The 15539-nt window shown below is 45.4% G+C and overlaps 1 protein-coding gene across 3 annotated transcripts; it reads left to right on the plus strand.

Annotated features, from left to right (window-relative positions):
• The first annotated feature begins 136 nt into the window (after positions 1-136).
• On the plus strand, positions 137-14587 carry LOC112250785 (calcium homeostasis endoplasmic reticulum protein). Of its 3 annotated transcripts, none has more exons than XM_024421212.2 (18): positions 137-319; positions 4097-4270; positions 4531-4569; positions 5267-5430; positions 5688-5825; positions 6061-6212; positions 6405-6516; positions 8559-8648; positions 8883-9078; positions 9354-9514; positions 11309-11765; positions 11975-12231; positions 12354-12487; positions 12566-12652; positions 12905-13042; positions 13246-13401; positions 13628-13908; positions 14042-14587. In XM_024421212.2, the coding sequence occupies exons 1-18, from the start codon at positions 295-297 to the stop codon at positions 14077-14079; spliced, it is 2799 nt and encodes a 932-aa protein (XP_024276980.1). In that variant the 5' UTR covers positions 137-294; the 3' UTR covers positions 14080-14587. The 3 variants fall into 3 exon arrangements, with proteins under 3 accessions (XP_024276980.1, XP_024276981.1, XP_024276982.1); XM_024421213.2 differs by having other exon boundaries at positions 11981-12231; XM_024421214.2 differs by lacking the exon at positions 4531-4569 and having other exon boundaries at positions 138-319.
• The last annotated feature ends 952 nt before the right edge of the window (positions 14588-15539 follow it).

The raw sequence follows: 15539 nt of genomic DNA on the forward strand, positions 1-15539 counted from the left end.
CTATGTGTGTCATCATAGCTAGTTTTAATGACGCTGAGGTTGGATTTACCTGTGTACTCTTTCAGTCCTCCCAGTGCTTGTTAAGACACTGGGGGACGCTGTAGCATGGTAGCTGCTTTACTCTGGACAGTGGCGCCCTAAAGTCCGCGAAGTACTTCCGGTACCAGAGTATCTAACATTTTGTAATGCTGCTGTATTTTTTAACCACACAGCTAGGTAGAATTTTCACAAATTAATTCCCTCCGTGGGTCTTTGAGGTATTTCGGTCTCGCTGTTACTTGATTGAAGACAAACATGGATATTCCTACAGCTCCTGAGGGTTTGTATCTTTCATTTTGATTAGCTATTAATGCTAATGTTACCTTGCTAAATTAGTTAGCATGCAAAAGTCAGCTAGGCATATGATTGCCGTGACTGATTTAGAATAATTTGTTTTAGTAGCTAGCTTCTTTTATTAACTAATTAATCATTTTCAAATTAGCTCCCTAACCTTCATGGATAGTGTTTTTTTTAACTACATAGCTAGCTGGCGTCTATAGTATAGTCGCGCATGCGTCGATTTAGCCTGGAGAATCCGACATTGAATTGCATATAATACCGCGTTCAAACCAACTGGGAACTCGGAAACATACGAGGTCAAATCAGGACGTCAGTGATTTTCAGGTCGGAGTTTCCAGTTTTGAATGCGGCATTATTGCATTGGATTCAACGTTGTGCATGAATTAGCGTTTGTATCAGGAAATGTTCCTCTTACGAGATCTACAAGCCAGAATGTTGAATATAATAAAACATGTGGGCTCCCGAGTGGCGCAGCAGTCTTAAGGCACTGCATCTCAGTGCTAGAGGCGTCACTGGTTCGATTCCCGACTGTATCACAACCGGCCGTGGTTGGGAGTCCCATAGGGCAGAGCACAATTGGCCCAGCGTAATCCGGGTTTGGCCAGGTGTGCCTTTTTATTGTAAATAATAATTGTTCTTAACTGACTTGTTAAATAAAAAAATACACACTTTATTATTTTTTAACTTATTCAGGGCAGCCAAATTTAGACCAGGTTCTCATTCCCAATGGTGCCTTGTGTACAAACGTTTTCTCAAACTGGGAGAAAAATTAACATTACAAATAAAACAAGAAAATGATTTAACACAACAGTTTCAACAAATAAACCACTACAATCAATCGAAGCACCTGCAATCCTCAATTGATTAATTCAACACCAGAGTCCTAAACTGTCCTAGCGGCACCAGGGAATCAAGATGTAAGGAATTTTGTAGGTTATTACAACAATGGGCGGCACTAAAAACGAAAGGAGGATTTACCTAAATTCGTCGAGACCAGAGTGACCACTCCTGTGAGTAGGTTTGGTAGCTCATTCTGTTCTACGTTAGCAACGAAGTTTGATAAATTGGTAGCTTGTGTAGTAGAGCTTTGTAAACAAAACGGGAATAATGAAGTGATCTATTGGACTTTAATGAGGACCAGCCAACCTTGTGATACATGATGCAGTGATGAGTATTAAAACTTTCACCTGTGATAAAGCGAAGTGCGGCTTCCAAAGGTTTAAGAGTACTTGCTGCTGCAATCTGGTCAAAAGTGTCACCATATTCAAGAACTGGCAGGAAAGTTGGCTGTACAATCTGCTTCCTGCTATTTAGGGAGAGGCAAGATCTATTTCTAAAAAATAATCCCACTTTATATCTTAGCTTTTTAACAAGCACATCCATACATACAGAAGAGTCAACAGATCATTCTCAAACCACTTGCGAGATGCAGGTTTATTTCAGTCAACCTTTACTGATTGTCTGGGCGGCTGGTCCTTTTGCGTGTAGTAATCTGAGACGATATATCCACAGGAAAGTATAAATACGTCAACTTTTCACAGCGCTGGTAGTGCGTTCAGATTCCCATCACCTGAAACGTGTGCAGAACCATGTAAACTCGAGCTCGGCAAGTATGCGTGCATCTTGTGCACATGCCTCAGGTGATCTACCAGAACGGTCTACCCGTGCTTTGAAAAGTTGATGTAATTATACTTTACTCTAGATATACTGATGGGAGTCTATTAAACTGGCCCTGTTATGCATAGTTTGCACCGAATGAAGCAATTTTTATTTAACTAGGCAAGTCAGTTAAGAACAAATTCTTATTTACGATGACGGCCTACCCCGGCCAAACCCTAACGACGCTGGGCCAATTGTGCGACACCCTATGGGACTCCCAATCATGGCCGGTTGTGATACAGCCTGTAATCGAACCAGGGTCTGTAGTGACTCCTCTAGCACTGAGATGCAGTGCCATAAGACCGACGGGCGCCACTCAGGAGCCCTGAAATTCATGACTAATTATTGACCTTAATTCATCCACCAAGTACAAGGGTGGAGCGGAAACTCGGCCATTTGTGGAATGAGTTCGACATATGGGGTAGAGGAGTTTAATATATAAACAAATCACAACGCAATGGTGAGGTGAACAGTGTGATGGAATATTTTAAATAAAGGGTTCATTAATCATCGGCTTCCAAACAAATTCAAAGATTTTTTTTTATGCATCTAAAAAAAAAAACGTTCATCAATGATCACGTTTTCAAATCATAGACGTGTCCACTTCTTGAGCTTTGAATCCATAAACTAAAGGGTCCATCTGAACATATCCACTTGTGCCCAGTGTGTGGTGTGTGCCGTTGTTACCATCTAACCATGCAGATTGACCCCATTCCATACACACACCTTTCAAACAGGATGTACAAAAGCTTGTGCTTAGCATCAAAACAGTGCAGTGCCCTAACAAACAGTAAAGGCTCCTTTCTTCTCCCCATTCCCCCTCCCTAACCCGATCCTTTCCTCCCCCCCAGTGTGCATTCACATCACTGAAAGGAAGGACCAATTTCAAGGGACAGGAGTACAGAGCAGGGGAAAGGAAGGACATACAAACAGAATACAACAAACCTCTCTTTCAGACACACGCACCGACATGCACTCAAACAGTTAAAACAGTATCAGAGAACAAGAGGGCCGAACCATAGGTACTGTCTGCTTTGTTGCTGTTTGGTTCTGAGGGAGAAAGAAGCGGAGAAAGCGTGTGGGGGGGTGACAGTACCTCGGTTCAGTGCTTGGTTTAGGGAGGGGGGGGTCCTGCGGGTGATTAAATTCATTTCCTGAACCGGGCTGCCTCCCGTGCATGAGTCGTCTGGCCCACTAAAGTGATTTGGGTTGGCACGCGGAGTAGGATTCAGTGTTTTCACATGCAAAAGTGATTGCTTTTGATAAAAACACTTTATATGCCTTGCCAATGCAAACCAGTTATATTTTTTGTTGACGTCAACAACCGAGCAGTGCAGATTTTTGTTTGATTTGAGCAAGGCGATCCTCCCTCTCCGGTTTCGCCCGGTCACGTGACGGGCCATAGGCTTATAGTGTCCCATAGGAAACAATGACCAACACTTTGGTTCCTACCCTGTCACAATAACTCCACCCTGACATTTTCATTCATTGTCATGTCAAACATTTTATTCAAAGTACCCAATATTATATTCCAATTATTTAATTAGAGTAGTTTACCCAAGTGTTTTGATCTAAATCGCAAGTCAAAATGACCTTTTATTGTCCCCACCACATTACCTGTGTAATGGTCATGCTGTTTAATCATCATCTTGATATGCCACACCTGTCGGATGGATTATCTTGGCAAAAGAGAAATGCTCACTAACAGGAATGTAAACACATTTGTGCACAACATTTTTGAGAAATAAGCTTTTTGTGCTTATGGAACAATTCTGGGATATTTTATTTCAGCTCATGAAACATGGGACCAGCGTTTTTATATTTTCGTTCAGTGTAGTAAAATACGGCATACCGCCCAGCCCTAGCGTCGATGTTGTCCCTCATGTACGATTACTTTTCTGCCCACCTTTACACAGTAACCTTGCACAGTACGTAAAGAGGGGTGCCCCAGGTTTCAGGGTCTCATAATAACCTGATCAAGATTGCTTTGCTTTAAATTATGTGCCGAGTTAGCTAACTTAACAATAATATAACCCCTAAATGGATGTCAAGCTGTCAGAAATCATGTGACTCACCAAAAAAGTTTCTCTCTCCACAGATCAAGAGCTGAAAAATGTCATTGACAAACTGGCCCAGTTTGTGGCTCGAAATGGCCCCGAGTTTGAGAAGATGACAATGGAGAAACAGAAGGACAATCCCAAATTCTCTTTTCTGTTTGGTGGGGACTTCTTCACCTATTACCGGTGCAAGCTTGCCATGGAACACCACCAGCGTATGTAGTTCATATAGCTATCAATTCAACTTGTCTTAGATTCCAATGCCAACAGTCTTTTTTTTTATCCCATTTTGCAGCAGGTTTGGAACACAACCACCACGTGCAGATATTGTAGCCTAACTTGTGACATCTGCTCACAATTTTTTAGTCATTGCAGGAAGAAGACCAGACCTGAATTTATTTCTATATAATAGATAGGCTATACCTGTGGCTGTTTGTATGCCACTGTATTGTAATGTGTGCTTCTCCCCACGTAGATCCTACTACCCACGAGTGTGAGGAGTATAAATTGGAAGGTATTTACTGGGATGATAGAAGTCCCAACTTGCACATTTTACTCGACATTCATCTGGTGTTTTTGCATCACCGGTGCTTGAAGGCTTTGTTTTTGTATTGTTTATCATGTTTGTATTTTTCAATCATGATCATTTTAAAATGGAAGATACCCCGACTACTGGTGTAGATCGTAATCCTTCTATTTTCGTTATTGTCTAAAACATTCTCGTTTTAGATTTTTTTCAACCACAGTTCAAGTTTGGACTTTGCAAGGCCTAAGTATGTCAGTTTGCTAAGAGTTTTTGATTTTCTTGATGCTTGTTGATATCAGATGCAGATTTATGTTTTTGTTCGTTGAGTGTGATTCTATGCTGCTGCAAAGTTTGACTTAAAAATCCACATGCTCTCATGTTACAAAATTAGGTTTCAGAGATACTGCAAAATGCTTCATGGTTTTTCAATCTCAATTCCTTTGACGTATAAAGCAATTGAGTACAAATGAAGATGAGGACATTCCTTTCATGAAGCTAGTTGCATGTAAAATGCCCTTGTTTTAGTACTAGCTTTTCTTTTGAGGAATTTTATTTCAATATTTGTTTTAGGCCACCTTGTCAAGTACCTGTGCAAATGACAAAAAGCATCGAGGGTACAATGAAAATGTTTTCTTTATCATACTTTTTATCCTTTAATCACTGACATTTTGGCCTTATTTTGCAGATCTTTATAATCCACCCGGTAAGGAAGTCCCAGATGTCCCTCCGCCAATCACGATCCTGGCTCCGCCCCCCATTGCCCCTGCCACGCCCTCTCTGGATGAACTCATCCAGCAGAGCCAATGGAATCTGCAGCAGCAAGAACAGCACCTGCTCACTCTCAGACAGGTACGGGTCACCGTACCCCAGGGTCAGTCAGTCTTGATTAGTTGAGTCAGATATGTTAGTGCTGGGCTGGTGCAAAAAAACCTGCACACACTGGCCCTCCAATGTCACAGACTGACCATCGCTACCATATCCTATATTCTCTGGTCATAAAATGTGCGAGACATAATACACAAAGTTTCAAAGCAAATACATTTTACAGCTGCTGTTTATTTCCCTAGATGTCCAGACTGAAATGGTTGTCATTTGTTTGATTCCAGGAGCAAGTGACGGCAGCCATAGCTCTGGCCATGGAGCAGCAGACCCAGAAACTGCTAGCGGAGACTCAGCAGGACATCTCTGAATTTGACAACCTGCTGCAGCCCATCATTGACACCTGCACTAAAGACGCCATCTCGGTACGTTCATGAATTTGTCATGACGTTCATGACGACATGAACAATAGATGAACTGGAGAATGCTCTGGTATATTTAGTCAGTTGTATGTTTCTCTCTGGTTCCTTCTGTAGAAAGGTTTGTGGTCATACACACACATCTTCATAAACAGGGCTAATAAAGAACACTAGTATAGAACAACAAGGCCCGCACAGTGTTAAAGTTCCCAATCCGAAACAGATCTTTATTTCCTCCCAGGCTGGTAAGAACTGGATGTTCAACAACGCCAAGGGCCCGCTGCACTGCGAGCTGATGTGCTCACACCTCCGGAACCGCATCACAGCCGACGCAGCCCATTTCGAACTCCGCCTTCACCTCATCTATCTCACCAATGATGTCCTCCATCACTGGTAGAAGCATGATGAAAATTAGGCTTTGTTTTTACTCTCAGAATGCCACACATACACAGACTGCGCTTCTTTCATATTGTATTTTAAACTCCTCAAACAAAACTAACTTGCTTGCTCTCGATAATGGAAGTAATTATGTCATGCATTGTATTCGTGGTTAGTTAAGTGAACCTTGTCTTGTTGTCCTACCAGTCAGAGGAAGCAGCAGAGGGACCTGCTGGCAGCGCTGCAGAAGGTGGTGGTGCCCATCTACTGCACCAGCTTCCTGGCTGTAGAGGAGGACAAGCAGCAGAAGGTTACGCGGGTAAGTGGACTGCCTGTTCAATGGAGACATTGTTCCATATAAACTCAGCAAAAGAAAGAAACGTCCCCTTTTCAGGACCCTGTCTTTAAAAGATAATTTGTAAAAATCTAAATAACTTCACAAATCTTCATTGTAAAGGGCTTAAACACTGTTTCCCATGCTTGTTCAATGAACCATAAACAATTAATGAACATGCACCTGTGGAACAGTCGTTAAGACACAAACAGCTTACAGACGGTAGACAATTAAGGTCATAGTTATGAAAACTTAGGACACTAAAGAGGCCTTTCTACTGACTATGAAAAACACAGAAAGAAAGATGCTCAGGGTCCCTGCTCATCTGCGTGAACGTGCTTTAGGCACGCTGCAAGGAGACATGAGGACTGCAGATATGGCCAGGGCAATAAATTGCAGTGTCCGTACTGTGAGATGCCTAAGACAGCACTACAGGATGGACAGCTGATTCTCCTTGCAGTGGCAGGCCACGTGTAACAACACCTGCACAGGATCGGTACATCTGAACATCACACCTGCGGGACAGGTACAGGATGGCAACAATTGCCCGAGTTACACCAGGAACGCACCAGGAACTCCATTAGAGCTCAGACTGTCCACAATAAGCTGAGAGAGGCTGGACTGTTGTTGGCCTGTTGTAAGGCAGGTCCTCACCAGACATCACTGGCAACAACATCGCCTACGGGCACAAACCTACCGTCGCTGGACCAGACAGGACTGGTAAAAAGTGCTCTTCACTGACAAGTTGCGGTTTTGTCTCACCAGGGGTGACGGTCGGATTCGCGTTTATCGTCGAAGGAATGAGCGTTACACCGAGGCCTGTACTCTGGAGTGGGATCGATTTGGAGGTGGAGAATCCGTCATGGTCTGGGGCGGTGTGTCACAGCATCATCGGACTGAGCTTGTTGTCATTGCAGGCAATCTCAACGCTGTGCGTTACAGGGAAGACATCCTCCTCCCTCATGTGGTACCTGACATGTCAGGATGACATCATCCTGACATGACCCTCCAGCATGACAATGCCACCAGCCATACTGCTCATTCTGTGTGTGATTTCCTGCAAGACAGGAATGTCAGTGTTCTGCCATGGCCAGCGAAGAGCCCGGATCCCATTGAGCACGTCTGGGACCTGTTGGATCGGAGTGTGAGGGCTAGGGCCGTTCCCCCCGGAAATGTCCGGGAACTTGTAGGTGCCTTGGTGGAAGAGTGGGGTAACTTAGTTTTTTATTTTACCCCCTTTTTCTCCCCAATTTCGTGGTATCCAATTGTTAGTAGTTACTGTCTTGTTTCATTGCTACAACTCCCATACGGGCTCGGGAGAGACGTAGGTCGATAGTCCGAAACACAACCCAACCAAGCCGCACTTCTTCTTAACACAGCGTGCATCCAACCCGGAAGCCAGCCACACCAATGTGTCGGAGGAAACACCGTACACCTAGCGACCTGCTCAGCGTGCACTGCGCCTGGCCTGCCACAGGAGTCGCTAGTGTGCGACGAGACAAGGATATCCCTACCGGCCAAACCCTCCTTAACCCGGATGACGCTGGGCCAATTATGTGTCGCCCCATGCACCTCCCAGTCGCGGCCGGCCAAGACAGAGCCTGGGCTCAAACCGAGAGTCTGTGGTGGCACAGCTAGCACTGCGATGCAGTGCCTTAGACTACTGCTCCACCCGGGAGGCCTGTGGGGTAACTTCTTACAGCAAGAAAAGGCAAATCTGGTGCAGTCCACGAGGAGGAGATGCACTGCAGTACTTAATGCAGCTGGTGGCCACACCAGATACTGACTGTTACTTTTGATTTTGACCTCCCCTTTGTTCACGGACACATTCGATTTCTGTTAGTCAAATGTCTGTGGAACTTGTTCAGTTTGTCTCAGTTGTTGAATCCTGTGTTCATACAAATATTTACACATGTTAAAAGTTTGCTGAAAATAAACACAGTTGACAGTGAGAGACCGTTTTTTTTTTTGTTGCTGAGTTTAGATGTGGTCTGAATGACACCCTCTGTTTCTTGTTTCTCTCACAGCTCCTGCAGCTCTGGGAAAAGAATGGCTACTTCGATGAGGTGACGATCCAGCAATTACAGAGTCCAGCTGTGGGCCTGGGCCAGTATCAGGTGAGGACTGAGGCTAGTGGCATAGTAAAGTGAAATACTGTAAGTCGGCTGACCATTAAAAGGATTGGACTTCGAGGTCAACCACATATACACGCCCTACCCCATACCCCTAGTTCCATCAAAATAGAATAACGTTTATTTTTTTCGAAATTGAATTGATTTACCACGGCTAGGCTAGTCATTACTCGAGTGTTCTCTGTATAACACTAGCGGTGGCCCTCCCCTCTCTCCCAGGCCTCTCTGATCACAGAGTACGCTGCGGTGGTGCAGCCCGTTCAGCTGGCCTTCCAGCAGCAGATCCAGACCCTGAAGACGCAGCACGAGGAGTTTGTGGCCAACCTGACGGTGCAGCAGACTGCAGCAGCCGCAGCAGCAGTGAGCCAGCTAGCTGCAGCAGAGCCCGATGTTAAGGCAGTCACCACTCAGCCTGGTGAGGGGAGAGAGAAACATACTCGCGCACACACCCGCATAAACACTTTCGTTTGCATGTTGATGAGGCTGTTGGTCTGTCTACAAAACATCACTGTAGAGATGCAGGTGACTGGTTTGATTGGACTTTTTAGTCTGTCTCTCTTGCATACAGACCCACAAACACACACACACACAAAGCAATTCATGTTATTTCGTTTACATGTTGATTATATATCTTTAGCCATATTTACCCTTTAACCAAATATCCTTCTCTCTTTCTTGTGGCGTCGACAGGAGAGGTGAAGGCATCCATGTCTGGCCCTCCTGGTGAATATGATGGAGCCCCGCCCAGATCAGACCCCGGTGCTAACAACACTGGCCACTCTGATAACTCCTCCTCCAAACCCTGGTTCGACCCACAACACATGCCTGGAGGCTGGAACCCCAATCAGCCTGTAAGCTGGTCCTACTGTGTTGTTTATATGCACTGTGTCACTCTTCCCTTTTTATAATGTACAACTCTCAAACTGATATAAGGAATAGTCTGTTGATATACAGTGCTAGTCAAAAGTTTGGCCACCTACTCATTCCAGGGTTTTTCTTTATTTTTACTATTTCCTACATTGTAGAATAATTGTAAAGACATAAAAACTATGAAATAACACATGGAATTAAACAAATCAAAATGTATTTTATATTTGAGATTGTTCAAAGTAGCCACCCTTTGCCTTGATGACAGCTTCGCACACTCTTGGCATTCTCTCTTCCAGCTTTATGAGGTAGTCACCTGGAATGCATTTCAAGTAACAGGTGTGCCTTGTTAAAAGTACTTTTGTGGAATTTCTTTCCTTAATGCGTTTGAGCCAATCAGTTGTGTTGTGACATGGTAAGAGTGCTATCTTCTGTATACCACATTTGCTAAAAGATCATTTCCATATTATGGCAAGAACTGCTCAAATAAACAGAAAGAAACAACCGTCTATAATTACTTTAAGACATGGAGGTCAGTCAATATGGAGATTTTCAAAAACTTAAAAGTTTCTTCAAGTGCAGTCGCAAGAACCATCAAGCGCTATGATGACACTGGCTCTCATGAAGACCGCCACAGGAAAGGAAGACCCAGAGTTACCTCTGCTGCAGAGGATAAGTCCATTAGTGTTAACTGCACCTCAGATTGCAGCCCAGATAAATGCTTGAAGTAAAGTTGAAGTAACAGACAGTAACAGACAGAACGAGCCCCCTGCCAACGCATCTCAACAACTGTTCAGAGGAGACTGCGTGAATCAGGCCTTCATGGTCAAATTGCTGCAACACCAATAAGAAGAAGAGACTTGCTTGGGCCAAGAGAAACGAGCAATGGACAATAGACCGGTGGAAATCTGTATTTTGGTCGGATGAGTCCAAATTTGAGATTTTTGGTTCCAACCGCCGTGTTTTGGTGAGGCACAGAGTACGGTGAACGGATGATCTCTGCATGTGTGGTTCCCACTGTGAAGCATGGAAGAGGTGGTGTAATGGTATTGGGGGTGCTTTGCTGGTGACACTGTGATTTATTTAGAATTCAAGGCACACTTTACCAGCATGGCTACCACAGCATTCTGCAGCAATACGCCATCCCATCTGGTGTGTGCTTAGTGGGACTATCATTTGTTTTTCAACAGGACAATGACCCAACACACCTCCAGACTGTGTTAGGGATATTTTACCAAGAAGGAGGGTGATGGAGTGCTGCATCAGATGACTTGGCCTCCACAATTCCCCGACCTCAACCCAATTGAGATGGTTTGGGATGAGTTGGACCCGCAGAGTGAATTGAAATCGGCCAACAAGTGCTCAGCATATGTGGAAACTGTTTGAAGACTGTTGGAAAAGCATTCCAGGTGAAGCTGGTTGAGAGAATGCCAAGAGTGTGCCAAGCTGTCATCAAGGCAAAGGGTGGCTACTTTAAAAAATATATTTTGATTTGTTTTACAACTTTTTGGTTACTACATGATTCCATGTGTTATTTCATCGTTTTGTTGTCTTCACTATAATTCTACAATGTAGCATCGTTAGGTGTCCAAACTTTTTACTGGTATTGTATTTACAGGTTTACTGTTTTCATAGTTGAACAGATAGGAACTACAATCAATCTATCGAATCAGTCCTATGCAAACAAACTGAGTTGATGGATGAGTGAATGGATGATGGTACGGTAACATGGAAGATGAGTGTCCGTTTAAACACCTGTTATTTTTGTCCCCTCTCAGCCTCCGTTTGACCCTACCCAGGCGCCCCCGCCTTGCCCGCCCTGGAACAGCCACGAAGGCATGTGGAACGAACAGAGGGGGGACCCCAGCTGGAGCGGAGGCCCTCCGAGGGGGGAGGGTGGTCCCTGGAGCGGAGGGGGAGGACAGAACGAGCCCCCTCCCAACTGGAGCGGTCAGTACGACCAGCCCCCCTGGAGCAACCAGGGACCTGACCAGCCCCCCTGGGGCCAGAGAGAGCCCCCATTCCCCCGCATGCAGAGGCCTCCCCACTTCAGAGGGCCCTTCCCGCCCCACCAGCAAGGGCCTCCTCCCTTCAACCAGCCGCCCCCGCCTCCCCACAACTTCGGCCGGTTTCCTCCACGCTTCATGCAGGATGACTTCCCACCCAGACACCACTTTGAGAGGCCACCCTACCCTCCACACCGCTTTGACTACCCACAGGGAGACTTTCCCGGAGGTAAGAATCCAGGACAGGTTCCACCATGGGAGCTCATTATTCACTGTTTAACTTTTCTATGACTATTGTATAAGCACCCTTCTGGCTGATTTTCCTGACCACCATCCATAGTTACAGTACACATATCGATTTACATGATCATTTGGGACTGACCGTTTTATCTAAAACATGTCATTTAACTGAGTCGCTCCCCTTGCCCCTGCGTGTTGACCAAGACATGGGCCCCCCGCCACACCACCACCCCAGCCAGAGGATCCCTCCTCCGGGCATGGGGGGAGGAGAGCACCCTCCCTGGGGGGGTAACCAGCACCCTGACTTCGGCCCCCCGCCCCACGGCTTCAACGGACATTCCCCCCATATGAGGCAGCGGCTGTCCCCGGCTCACGTCAACCAGGACGACCCCAGCCTGGTCCCCAACGTCCCTTACTTCGACCTGCCCGCCGGACTCATGGCCCCTCTAGTCAAAGTGAGTAGCGCGGGATGAGGATGTCTATTGCTTTTCAAGGCTACATTTTCCACATCTCACTATGTATTTCTCGGGCCCCAGTGATTTAAACGGTTGTTTTCCACCTGTTTTATATGCGTAAGCTTGAAGACCATGAATACAAAGCCTTGGATCCCAAAGACATCCGCCTTCCTCCCCCCATGCCCCCAAGTGATCGCCTGCTCGCTGCTGTGGAGGCCTTCTATAGCCCTCCATCCCATGATAGACCCAGGAACAGGTAAAACACAAACATTTTCGCTTGAGTGATCAATGCAATGTGTGTGCTCTATTGATTGCAATGTCTTTTGTCGGTCAGTGAGGGCTGGGAACAGAACGGCCTGTATGAGTTCTTCAGAGCCAAGATGAGAGCCAGGAGGAAAAAGGGCCAGGAGAAACACAACAGGTGAGACCGTCTGCCTGCTGACCAGCCTTATGTCTCGCACGCACACACACACACACACACACATTTCATGGACTTATCTGTAGTACAAGGAGACTTTAGGTACCACTTAACCTAAAATAAATGTGCCTTTGAAATCCACAGGCAAAATACAAATGCTTTGTTAGTCTGGCTCTCTGTTTCCCATCTGTAAGTACTATACTATATGAGAGATGAGTGCTCTAACGAAGTGTGTGTTCTCTCTGTCTCTCCCAGTGCCCACGGGGGTAGTCGTTCACACAGCCGTTCTCGTAGTCGGGGCCGCTCCTCATCTCGTTCCAGCTCCAGCTCCTCCAAGTCCTCCCGCTCCTCCTCGCGGTCCCGCTCTCGCTCCTACTCCAGGTCACGCTCCAGGTACACGCAGATGGGATTCTTCCTGATTTAACAGGAATTTCAGATTGTCAGGAATACTATCAGATACGCCTGTACGATACAGTGGAGATGTATTGGTAGACCGTTTTCCTCATTTGGTTGGCGGTTAGGTGGTGATAAGTAACACTGTGGAGTGAACGTCGTCAAGTTTGACGGATCATGTTGGTTATCTTTCCCCTCCACAGGAGCAGGAGCCGATCCAGGTCGTCCCGCAGTCGCTCTCGTTCCAGGTCTCGCTCCAGATCTCGCTCTCCTGACAAGAGACGGCTAGAGAAGCCCGGACATGCCTCTGCCCCCGCCCCTGCCATCGCCTCCCAGAAGTCCCGTAGCCCCTCCCCTCCGTAAGTCCCTCATCTCAGTGTGCAATGTATCCTGCTCTTAACACATCATATCGCCTCTGGCATAATACTTACAAATCGGTGCATATCATAGGAATAGGGGCTTGGGGAGGGTTGAGACCGTAACTATGCCATTGACATAATGGAGACAGTCACTCTCACATTGAACATTTAAAGCAGAGCATTGAAGGCTGTAGATTACTGAATGTATTGGTTGTGATCTCCACAGCACTAATTCTGGGCTTGGAGCAGCCCCTTCTATCCTGCCTCCAGACAGCAGGCTGGGAGAGGAGAACAAGGGCCATCAACTGCTCATGAAAATGGGCTGGAGTGGTTCAGGGGGGCTTGGCGCGAAGGAGCAGGGCATCCAGGACCCCATCAAGGGGGGAGAACTCCGGGACAAGTGGGACCAGTATAAAGGAGTGGGGGTGTCACTGGACGACCCTTATGAGAACTACCGCAGGAACAAGAGTTACAATTTTGTAGCTCGCATGAAAGCAAGGGAGGAAGGTAGGAATTTATCAAGTGATCTCTGTAGGTCTTTTTGAAAATATTGCAATGAAATTCTGACATTGTGGACAGGTGTATTTGTAGGTGATATGACAAACTAAAATGTATAATAACCAATGTGTGTTTATTTCAGTGAATCGGGAGCCACAGGAGCCCCCTCCGGCTGAATGACGTGCATCGTGAAGCAAGCAACCCCTACCCAGAACACACCTCTTCATAATTAGTTGTTTGTACAGAATAATGGTTTTAACCGTATGTTTCCCTCTATCCGTTTGCAAAATACCAGAAAGTTGGGGTCTTTTTTAGTTTTAATGTTGCTTTTCTTGTGGAACTTGTTCATGTATTCTTCTCATGTTCCAGGATCAAGTCATCAAGACTTGGAGATGGACAGAAATAGTATTGTGTTGCTCTTTTGAAACAAAAAGAAAATCCCACAAAACATAGGAGTGCACATGGAATCAATGGCATGTCAGCTATAATTGTGAATCAGTTTACCCTGTACTAACCACATTACCTGGCTACCTAAACTCCTTGCTGCAGACAAATGCTCCGCCCACGGTCGTTAGTTTCTTCTCTGCTATGAAGTGTGTAGCTGAACGATAGAGCAGCGGAAGAATGAAGTTTAAGTCGTCAGGCAACTAACCACATACTGTAGAGAAATAAAGCATTTTAAATACTTGTTTTGACATTCTGTTTGGATAAATGCACTCACAATTAGTTAACCTCAACCTAGATTAAAAGAAATGTAAAAAGAATTGTCAGAAATTTCATAAAACCAATTAATTAAACCAAATTTCAAATGTCTATACATGTCCTCATTGATCTGTATAAAATTCTAAACAAGGTCAAATCATGACGTCATTGATCTTCAGGTCGTAGCTCTAGAAAGAGGCCGGATTTACTATTCCGAGTTGGATGACCTTTCAAAACGTATTTTCCCAGTCGGAGCTCGTTTATTCCCGACTTCCCAGCTGTCTTGAACTCACTTGAAGTCGCAGTGCCGAGGTAAGTTGTTTTGAGCGCGGCACAAATCATGCTTCAGTGACAGCATGGCCAATGTTTAGAATTTTTAACTTGGAAAAGAGCCCCTTAATCACAGATTTGGGACCTCTCTGTCACTGATTCCTTCCAAACCAGTCATTGTTGAATTTGCAATTTCCAACTTGTGTAATGTTTATGTCCAAATGCCGATGAGCACCGATGTTTTATAAATTCTCTTCGTATGACAAGGATTAAAAATGATTTGCCAGTAGATTGTTGACTTGATTCATGATGATGACTGCTGGCCCAGATTACTAAAGTTTGTTGACATGATCAGTCCAATCAAAGCTACTGTACATAACGTGATATGTCATTTTATCTGTGGCCAATGACCTTAAGCCTTTGTGGATGGGCTCTTCTAATGTAACTATGGCAGCACCCAACGGGTTAGAATTTTCGGGGTCTAGCCTTAGACTTGGTGACATAGGGTCCCTATGAGTGTCAGAACACTGAGCCAATCACAGCGCAAGCTCCGTATTTTCTTCAGGCTTGACCCACCACCACAGAATGCACTGAGCTAGGCTGAAACACCTGCATTTTGGAGCTGCCTTACTCAAGAAAACAAGAGACCATGTTTGTATGCGTCTTTA

Source organism: Oncorhynchus tshawytscha, linkage group LG05, assembly GCF_018296145.1.
Source record: "Oncorhynchus tshawytscha isolate Ot180627B linkage group LG05, Otsh_v2.0, whole genome shotgun sequence".
NCBI classification, from domain to species: domain Eukaryota; kingdom Metazoa; phylum Chordata; class Actinopteri; order Salmoniformes; family Salmonidae; genus Oncorhynchus; species Oncorhynchus tshawytscha.

Bases quoted from the DNA above. Each gene is read 5' to 3' on its own strand.
- LOC112250785 (XM_024421212.2), top strand. From the start codon at position 295: ATGGATATTCCTACAGCTCCTGAGG. The intron at 320-4,096 runs GTTTGTATCTTT...CTCTCTCCACAG, and splicing joins TATTCCTACAGCTCCTGAGG to ATCAAGAGCTGAAAAATGTC. The intron at 12,232-12,353 runs GTGAGTAGCGCG...TATATGCGTAAG, and splicing joins TCATGGCCCCTCTAGTCAAA to CTTGAAGACCATGAATACAA.